This window comes from Eriocheir sinensis, chromosome 7, assembly GCF_024679095.1.
Source record: "Eriocheir sinensis breed Jianghai 21 chromosome 7, ASM2467909v1, whole genome shotgun sequence".
Classification (NCBI taxonomy): Eukaryota; Metazoa; Arthropoda; class Malacostraca; order Decapoda; family Varunidae; genus Eriocheir; species Eriocheir sinensis.
The window spans coordinates 16,907,781-16,917,780 of record NC_066515.1 but is presented as its reverse complement, the minus strand read 5'-3'; the positions used below and the strand labels follow the sequence as shown (position 1 = coordinate 16,917,780).

The window sequence follows — 10,000 nt, the reverse complement described above, 5'->3', positions numbered from 1 at the left end:
CACACACACACACACACACACACACACACACACACACACACACACACACACACACCAACACTTGCAACTCAAATAATATGTGTACCTTCTGATTCACTCAAAAAAAAAAAAAAAGTACACACACACACACACACACACACACACACACACACACGCACACACCAACACTTGCAACTCAAATAATATGTGTACCTTCTGACTCACTCAAAAAAAAAAAAGTACACACACACACACACACACACACACACACACACACTAGTATACCTGAGCAAAGCAAGGTTATGTTTTTTTCTTCCTTTTTTTCTTGACAATGAGTGTGGAGGTAGATTAAAGTTCTTCGTCAATATAAACAAATAAATATAGATAGCCAGATAGGTAGATAAGGGTGCGCTTGGCCTCGGTGCTCATCTCCTTTACATAGATAGACAGAGATACAGACAGATAGATAGTTTGACAGATAAATAAATAGATGGATAAATATATGAAGGTAGATTACTTCTCTCTCTCTCTCTCTCTCTCTCTCTCACACACACACACACACACACACACACACACACACACACCAGTTTCTCTTCTAAAACAGCACGTTCATTAAACTCCTTCCCTCCTCCGTTTCCTCCCCCCCCCTCCTTCCCTCCCCCCTTCCCTCCCACACAGGTATATAGGTTCCCACACTCTCTCAGGCTCCCCTTTCTCTACCCATCCCTTCCCTTTCCCTTTCACTTCTTCCTTCCTCTTCTCTCTCTCCTCTACTCCTTACTCCTTCCTTCCTTCTATTTCTCCTCTCTTTTTTTTTTCTCCTCCATATTCTTACCTCCTTCTCTTCTTCCTTTCCCTTCCCTTTCTTCTTTTTCTTCCTTTCTTTCAGTTATTTCTTTCCCTTTTTCTTTCTCCTCTTTCATATTTTTCCTCTTATTGCTTTCCATCTTCCTTGTTTGTTTGAGTTCTTCTTCTTCTTCTTCTTCTTCTTCTTCTTCTTCTTCTTCTTCTTCTTCTTCTTCTTCTTCTTCCTTCTCCTCCTCCTCGTCCTTCCTTCCTTCCTTAACCTTTCCCACGCCCTCTACCGTTTCCTCCTCCGTCTCCTCCTCCTCCTCCTCTTCTTCTTCCTCTTTCCTTCCTTCCTTCTTCACTTCTTACCACTCTTCTTCTCCTCTTCCTCTTCCTGTTCACTTTTTCTCTCTCTCTTCCCTTTCTCCATCCTTGTACCCTCTTCTTCCTCCTCCTCCACCCCTCCTCCTCTTCTTCTCCACTTCCACTCCTCCCTTCTAACTCCATACCATCTTGTACCTTCCCTTCAACCCCTTCTTCCTCCTCTTCCCCACACCCATCCTCCTCCTCCTCCTCCTCCTCTTCACTTCCTCCTTACCACTTGTACCCTCCCTTCATCCCCCTCTCCTCCTCCTCCTCCTTTCCACCTCCCCTCTTCCTCTTCCCTTCCTCTCCTCCCTTCTACCTTCATACCCTTCTTCCTCGTCTTCCTTCTCCTCTTCCCCACACCCATCCTCCTCCTCCTCCTCTTCACTTCCTCCTAACTACTTGTACCCTCCCTTCAATCACCCCCTCCTCCTCCTCCTCCTCCTCCTCCTTCTCCTCCTCCTCCTCGGTCATCAATCCCTGGTCATAAACAAGAGCTAAGCACGCTGAGGACTTTGATGAACCACCGCAAGAGGGAAAGCCTGTGTAATTGTGGGCATGAAGCTGTCTTGGGGGGGAGGGGGGAGGAGGGAGGCGGGGGGGGAGGAGGAAGGGGACTGTCTCACATACCTGGACCAAGGAGGAGAGAGAAGGAGAGAGAAAGGAAGGAGAGGTGAGGGGGAGAAGCAAGGGAGGTTAGGAGGAGAGGGGAGAGAGGGAAGGAAAGGAGGGAAGGAGGGAGGGAGATAAAGAGAGAATGACGAAGATGTAAAGACGGATGTGAAGAAGACAGGGAGAAGGGAGGACACACACACACACACACACACACACACACACACACACACACACACACACACACACACACAGTTAAATAAAACACACACACACAAATACACACTCTCCCTTCACCTACACACAGATCACAAAAAAAACAAAAAAACAAACACACAAGGATTTAAGGAGATCATAAGACCCCAAACGTCCTACACATGATAGCTCCTAAAACACTCCTCTTCCTCCTCCTCCTCCTCCTCCTCCTACTACTACTACTACTACTACTACTACTACTACTACTACTACTCACCTCAGCTGCAGTTCCGAGCCTCGAGGACAGTTGGACAGCTCTGACGATGGTTCCGGGCACTCCTCCGCGTTCTCCGTCCCGTCGTTCACGTCGTAGGTAAAGCGATAGCGTCCGTTGATGGGGCAGAAGACTCGATCGATCAGCCCGTCCTGGGTGAAGCTGCGGGACTCTGGGGGAGGGAGAGAGAGGGAAGGAAGGAGGGTTAGGGATGCTTTGATTCTGAAGGATGAAAGAAGAGAAGGAAAGAGTGCATGGGAAGGGAGGGAGGAGAGTGGGAGAGAGAAGGGGTGGGTCAGTGATGCTTTAGTTGAAGGAGGGAAGGGTTGGGTGAAGTGGAGAGGGAAGGGAGGGAGGGAGAGGGAGGAGGTCAGTAATGATGATGGTATATTTGGGTGGTTACTGGTTGGGTGAGAGTTACTGTTTGGGGGTATGAGAGATGGACAGTGTTAGTTAGATAAAGAGGATAAAGAGAGATGGACAGTGTTAGTTAGATAAAGAGGAATAGAAGCAGAGACGAAAAGAGGCAGAGAAATGAAAACAGGATACTACTACCACTACTACTACTACTACTACTACTACTACTACTACTACTACTGGCACTCACTGTATAGCATGATCTCGCTGACTCTTCTCGACTTAATCACGTGAGCTGTCGGGCAGGTGAGTCGCGCTGCAGCCTCCGTAGAGTAACACCTGTTGAGCCCCTCCGTGAAGATCTGTACAGGTGGAGAAGCAGGAGATGAAAGGGGAGATGAGGACAGGAGGAGGAGGAGGAGGAGGAGAAGGAATAAATGAATTGAAGATAAGTAAAGGAGAAGCAGGAGATGAAAAGGAGAGATAAGGAAGGGGAGGAGGAGGAGGAGAAGGAATAAAGGAAATGAAGATAAGTAAGGAAGGAGACGGAGGAGGTGAAAGGGGAGATGAGGACAAGGGGAGGAGGAGAAAAGGTAAGTGGGGGAGGGCAGATGAAGAGGAGGTAAGGAAAGGAGGGGAGGCAGGAGGAAAGGTGGAGGAGGACGGAGAGAAGGTGAGGAGGTGGAGGAGAAGGAATAGAGGTAAGGGAGGAAGGAGAAAGAGGAGGAGAGAGAGAGAGAGAGAGAGAGAGAGAGAGAGAGAGAGAGAGAGAGAGAGAGAGAGAGAGAGAGAGAGAGAGAGAGAGAACGTTAGTGGTTGAAGGTGCAGTAAAACACACACACACACACACACACACACACAGCTAAACACGCACACACATATATAATTACAAACTGGCAACCAAGCAAACACAAACACACACAGAGGTAAGAAAAACAACACACACACGCACACACACACACACACACACACACACACACACACACACACACACACACACACACACACACACAGACACCCCCCTACCCACAGACACACACAGCTAAACACGCACACACATACATTATCAAAAACAAACGCGCACACACACACACACACACACACGCAACCAAACACCCCCCCCCATACCCCTCCCCATACACCTTGCCCCCTATCCTACCCTCCCTCCACTTCTCCTCTCCTTCTCTTTCCTTCGTTCCTCCCTCCTTCTTTTCTTCTTTCCTTCCTTCCTCCCCAACTCCTTACCATTTCTCTCCTCCCCTTCCTCTTCCCGTCCACCTCTCTCTCTCTCTCTCTCTCTCTCTCTCTCTCTCTCTCTCTCTAAAATTCCATACCCTTGACCCAGCTCTCTTTAATTTCCAACAAAATACCACGGGATTACTCTCTCTCTCTCTCTCTCTCTCTCTCTCTCTCTCTCTCCTCTTTCCTTCCTTCCTCTTCCTTTTCTACCATTTCTCTTCCCCCCCTTTCTTTTCCTGTTTACCTCTCTCTCGCTCCCCCCAACCCCCCCCCCCCCCCCACACACACCTGGATCACGTTGCTGGAGTGCAGGGAGACGTGGAAGCACCTGAAGCACTCCTCGCCGCCGGTGGAGTCCCGCAGAATGACGTTGTGCCCAAACTTGGTGTGACACACGCCCCACACGGGGATAGCGTCGGGCAGGATGGTCACCTGGGGATGGGGAGGGAGGGGGGAGGAGGTGTGTTAAGTGTGGTGGAGGAGAAAGAGGAGGAAGATACGTGAGTGAGGAACAGACGTGAGTGAGGAGAAGGGAAAAGAAAGAGGAGAAGGAGGAGGAAGAGGAGGAAGATACGTGAGTGAGGAACAGACTTATGTGAGAAGGAAAAAGAAAGAGGAGAAGGAAAAAGAAAGAGGAGGAGGAGGAGGAGGAGGATACGAGTGTGGAGGAGGAGGAAGATACATGAGCGAGAAGGAAAAGGAGGAAAATAAAGAGGAGAAAGAGAAGGAGGCGTGAGTGTGGAGGAGTGAGGAGGGGGAGAGGTAGAAAAGCGAGTAGGAAGCAGGTTATAAGAGCAGGTGCGAAAAGAACAAGGAGGAGGAGGAGGAGGTGGAAGGCTACGTAAGGGAGGAAGGAAGGGAAGAGACGTAAGGGGTGAGGAGGGAGGAACACCTGATGGCCCTTACCTGCGAGTACTGGTGCATGGTGCCCTGGGATAGACTGGAGACGCTGGACTGGGTGGCGAAGATCCCTTGGTACTCCACCGGGAAGTAACACACGCCCGCCACTACAACACAAGGAGAGGAACACATGAGCAACACACCAATGACAAGACAGGAACACACCAATGACAACACACGCTCGGCACTGTGACACAAGGCAGAGGAACACTTGAGAAACACACCAATGAAAACACAAGACAGAGAAACACCTCAGCAACACACCAATGAAAACACAATACAGAGAAACACCTGAGCAACACACCAATGAAAACACAATACAGAGAAACACCTGAGCAACACACCAATGAAAACACAATACAGAGAAACACCTGAGCAACACACCAATGAAAACACAATACAGAGAAACACCTGAGCAACACACCAATGAAAACACAATACAGAGAAACACCTGAGCAACACACCAATGACAATACAAGACAGAGAAACACTTTAGCAACACAGGAATGATACAAGAACAGGGAAGACACAACCCAAAGGAACACTTCACCAATGACAACACACGCTCGCCACTGTGACACAAGACAGAGAAACACCTGAGCAACACACCAATGAAAATACAAGACAGAGAAACATTTTAACAACACAGGAATGATACAAGAATAGGAAAGACACAACCCAAAGGAACACTTCTGTAACACACCAATGACACTCGCCACTGTAACACAAGACAGAGGATCACCTGAGCAACACACCAATGACAATACAAGACAGAGAAACACTTTAGCAACACAGGAATGATACAAGAACAGGGAAGACACAACCCAAAGGAACACTTCTGTAACACACCAATGACAACACAAGGCAGAGGAACACCTGAGTGACAAAGGAAATACATAATACAAGAACACTGTAACACACAAGCCAGAGAAACACTTAACCAACACACCAGTGAGAGAATACAAGAACACACTGCAACAATAAATGATTAGAGAAAATGAGGATAAATAAGAAGGATAAAGAGAAGAGAAAAGAGTAAAGAAAATAAATCATGAAAAAAAAGGAAAACGAACAAAGCAACACAAAATATTAAAGAAAATGGGGAAAAACAACACAAATCAGAGAGAGAGAGAGAGAGAGAGAGAGAGAGAGAGAGAGAGAGAGAGAGAGAGCAAACATTCGCCCGTGATAAGTTTCAACTGTTGCCAAATATCGACTTTTGACCGAGCAAACAGTGTTACCAAAACGAAGGGAAGGGAAGGAGAGGAAGGAGGGAGGGAGGGAGGGGGAGGAAGGGGAGGAAGGAGAGGAGGAGGAGGGAGGAGGAAGGAGAGGGAGGGAGGGAGGAGGAAGGGAGGAAGGAGGGAGGAAGGAGAGGGAGGAAGGAAAGCGCCATGATATCAGGAAGGAACTAACATAACACTGGCAGGCCCTTATCTCTCTCTCTCTCTCTCTCTCTCTCTCTCTCTCTCCTGATTCATTAGGTTTTATCAATGGCCTTTGTCGAGAGAGAGAGAGAGAGAGAGAGAGAGAGAGAGAGAGAGAGGAGGGAATAAGTAGATATAGATAGATATAAAACAGGAGGGAAGGAAGGAAGGAAGGAAGGAAGGAAGGAATAGATAGAAAGATAGATAGAAAAAGATAGAAACAGAGAAAGAAAGGGAAATAATGAATGAATGAAGGAATGAAGGAAGGAAGGAAGGAGGGAAGGGAGGAAGGAAGGAAGAAAGGAACAGATAGATAGATAGAAAAAGATAAAAACAGAGAGAGAAAAGGAAATAATGAAGGAAGGAAGGAAGGAAGGAAGGAATAGATAGAAAGATAGATAGAAAAATAGATAGAAACAGAGAGAGGAAGGAAATAAGGAATGAATGAATGAATGAAGGAAGGAAGGAAGGAACAGATAGAAAGATAGATAAATAGATAGAAACAGAGAGAGAAAGGAAATAAGGAATGAATGAATGAAGGAAGGAGGGAATAGACAGAAAGATAGATAGATAAATAGATAGAAACAGATAGAAAGGGAAACAAGGAATGAATGAATGAAGGAATGAAGGAAGGAAGGAATAGATAGACATATAGATAGATAAATGTATAGAAACAGAGAGAGGAAGGAAATATGAAAGGAAGGAAGGAAGGAAGGAAGGAAGGGAGGGAGAGATTTCCGGCTTAAGTTCATCACCACATCACCACCACCATCACCACCACCACCACCACCACCACCGGAAGTGCTACAACAGGGTAATGCGCCACGCCCATTCCACTGTGCCACTCCACCCAGCCGTTCCCCTCCACCTACCTCCCCCCTCCACCCTCCACCCACCGTTCCCCTCCACCTATCTCCCCCCTCCACCCTCCACCCACCGTTCCCCTCCACCTATCTCCCCCCTCCACCCTCCACCCACCGTTCCCCTCCACCTCCTCCTCCACCCCCGCCCTCCTATTACTCACTTCCATCCACCTGCCTAATTGGAGTGACATACCTGTACATTCCACTCTCAGGTGTTATACTTTCCTTGGCGTTCATTACACTTTTGGTTTCTTTCTCGTGATCCACTCTCTCTCTCTCTCTCTCTCTATCTTTCATTCCACTCTCACTTCCTCTCTATCTCTCATTCCACTCTCTCTCTCGCTCCCTTATCTCACTCTCAGACATTCCACTTAAATTTTCGTTCATTCTACTTTCAATCTCTTTCGCATTCCACTTTTCTTCTCTATCATTCCACTCTCTCTCTCTCTCTCTCTCTTATTCCACTTTTTTTTTTATTCCACTTCCATTCCCAGTCATTCATTCCACTTTCCTCTTCTTTCCTTCCACTTTTGCTTTCGTTCTCTCGTATTCCACTCTCTTTGCTTCTCTTCTCTTCCACTCTCTCTCTCTCTCTCTCTCTCTCTCTCTCTCTCTCTCTCTCTCTCTCTCTCTCTCTCTCTCTCTCTCTCTCTCTCTCTCTCTCTCTCTCTCTCTCATCATTCCACCTTTAATTCCACTTAAAGCTGTCCTGCTGCTCCACTTGATGTATTTACCTCCACCTGACTCTCTCCACATACAGCTTTCCTCCTCCACGTATCTCCACCTCTCCTCCTCCTCCTCCTCTTGTTTCATCTAGTAAAGCTCCTCCATTCATCTTCACCTATACTTCCTCCTCCACCTCCTCCTCCACCTAGATATTTTCTTCCACCTTGCCTCCATCAATATTCCTCTCTCCTCCTCCTCCTCCTCCTCTTCCTCCTCCTCCTCCCTTCTCCCTTTTTCTCCTCCACTCATTTACGTACACACACACACACACACACACACACACACACACACACACACACAAACACACACACACACACACACACACGTACGCCCTATTCCCCTGACCTTCGCAAATTCGCTTAAGTCTGGAAGCCCCGCCGTTGGGTCATGAATTATTAAAGAAAAGCCTGATCGGATCAATGGTGTGATGGTGGTGGTGGTGGTGTGGGTGGAGGTGGTGGTAATGGTGGTGGTGGTCTCTCAAGGGAAAAGTTGGTTAAGGAAGATAATATTATGTGGAAAAGGAAGGAAAGGAAGGAAGGAGGAAGGAAGGAAGGAAGGAAGGAAAGAAGGAAGGATGGAAAAAAGGAGAAATGGAAAAAGGATGGAAGAAAAATGAAAGAAAGAAGAAACAAAGAAAGGATTGAAGGAAAGGAAGGACAGAATAATAAGAATGTATGAAAGAACGAAGGAAGGAAGGAAGGAAAGGAGAGGTAGATATGAAAGCAAAATAGGAAGGTAAGAAAGAAGGAATGAAGGGAAGAAGAATGAAAGAATGTATGAATGAATGAATGAATGAAAGAAAGAAAGGATGAAAGGAAGAAACGAAGGAAGGAAGGAAGGAAGGAAAGATGAAAAGAAGGAAAGCAGAAAATAAAAGAAAGAAGAGAAGAAGAAAAGAATGAAGAAAGGACTCTCTCTCTCTCTCTCTCTCTCTCTCTTCAAGACATACTATCTTTCTTGTTTTCTTTTTGTTTTCTTTCTTTTTTCCTCAAACTTGATCAGCTTTTAAAGTCCTGTTAATGTCATTCTTTTTTTTTGTCTTGCTCTGTTCTGCTTTTATAATAACTTCCTGTGTGTGTGTGTGTGTGTGTGTGTGTGTGTGTGTTCCGTTACCTAGAAAGAATGGGAGTGAAAGGAAGGAGGAAAGAAAATACGGGGGGAAAGAAAGAAATGGAGGAAAGGAGGAAGAGAGGGAGGGAAAATATACGTGAAGGAAAGGGAGAAGGAAACGGAGACTGGGAGAGAAAGGGAGGGAAAAGAAAGGGAGAGAAAAGAAGGGAAGAGAAAGAAAAGGGAAGAAAAGAGGGACAAAGGGAGGAAAGGAAGGAGAAAGGAAAATATATACGAAGAAAAGGGAGAGAAAAGGAGGGAAGAGAAAGGGAGAGAAAGAAAAGAAAGGGAGAGAAAAGAAAAGAAAAGAGAGGGAGAAACAGTTGTATGATGTTGTGTTTCAGTGACTGTGTGTGTGTGTGTGTGTGTCTGTGTGTGTGTGTGTGTGTGTGTGTGTGTGTGTGTGTGTGTGTGTGTGTGTGTGTGTGTGTGTGTGTGTGTGTGTGTGTGTGTGTGTGTGTGTGTGTGTGTGTGTGTGTGTGTGTGTGTGTGTGTGTGTGTGTGTGTGTGTGCGTGTGTGAAGGGTAATCAGGTGTGGGAATTTATATAACAAGAAGCGTGCACTTCATTTTCTTACCTGTAATTAGCGTTCATTAATGGGTTGCATCTGACACCTGAGCTCCGTGTCTGTCTGTGTGTCTGTCTGTCTGTCTGTATGTATGTATGTATGTATGAATGTTTCTCTACTATGGCTTTTCTATTAATTTTATTTTTCTCTTTGTCTGTCTATCTGTCTGTTTGTCTCTATGTATGTATGTGTGTATGTATGTATGTATGTATGTATGTATGTCTCTGTCTGTCTGTCTGTTTCTCTCTCTATCTGTTTTTTTTTTCCTTTTTCTAATTTTATTCAGTCTGTTTACACTCTCTCTCTCTCTCTCTCTCTCTCTCTCTCTCTCTCTCTTTCTATACCCTTGACACAGCTCTATTTAATTGCCCCCAAAATAAAACGGTCTTTCTCTCTCTCTCTCTCTCTCTCTCTCTCTCTCTCTCTCTCTCTCTCTCATTGGCGGTACGGCTTGTTGGTTAAGGTTTAATAAATTTGACCTTCCCTTCCCTCCCTTCCTCCCTCCCTTCCCTCCCTTCCTCTTTGCTTACCTTTCCTCCTCCCTTCCCTTCCTCCCCATTCCCTCCCCCAACTCGTCCTCCCCTCGCATTTC

At 46.3% G+C, this 10,000-nt stretch overlaps 1 protein-coding gene across 1 annotated transcript in view; it reads right to left on the bottom strand.

The window, feature by feature from the left end:
• LOC126995307 (uncharacterized) overlaps nucleotides 1-10,000 on the bottom strand; it is a 38,683-nt gene that overhangs the window by 14,143 nt on the left and 14,540 nt on the right. The window contains exons 2-5 of the mRNA XM_050854795.1: nucleotides 4,718-4,818; nucleotides 4,100-4,243; nucleotides 2,823-2,934; nucleotides 2,219-2,387 (exon numbers count right to left, since the gene is read on the bottom strand). Coding sequence (XP_050710752.1) covers nucleotides 2,219-2,387; nucleotides 2,823-2,934; nucleotides 4,100-4,243; nucleotides 4,718-4,818 — 526 coding nt within the window. The remainder of the gene's footprint in view (nucleotides 1-2,218; nucleotides 2,388-2,822; nucleotides 2,935-4,099; nucleotides 4,244-4,717; nucleotides 4,819-10,000) is intronic.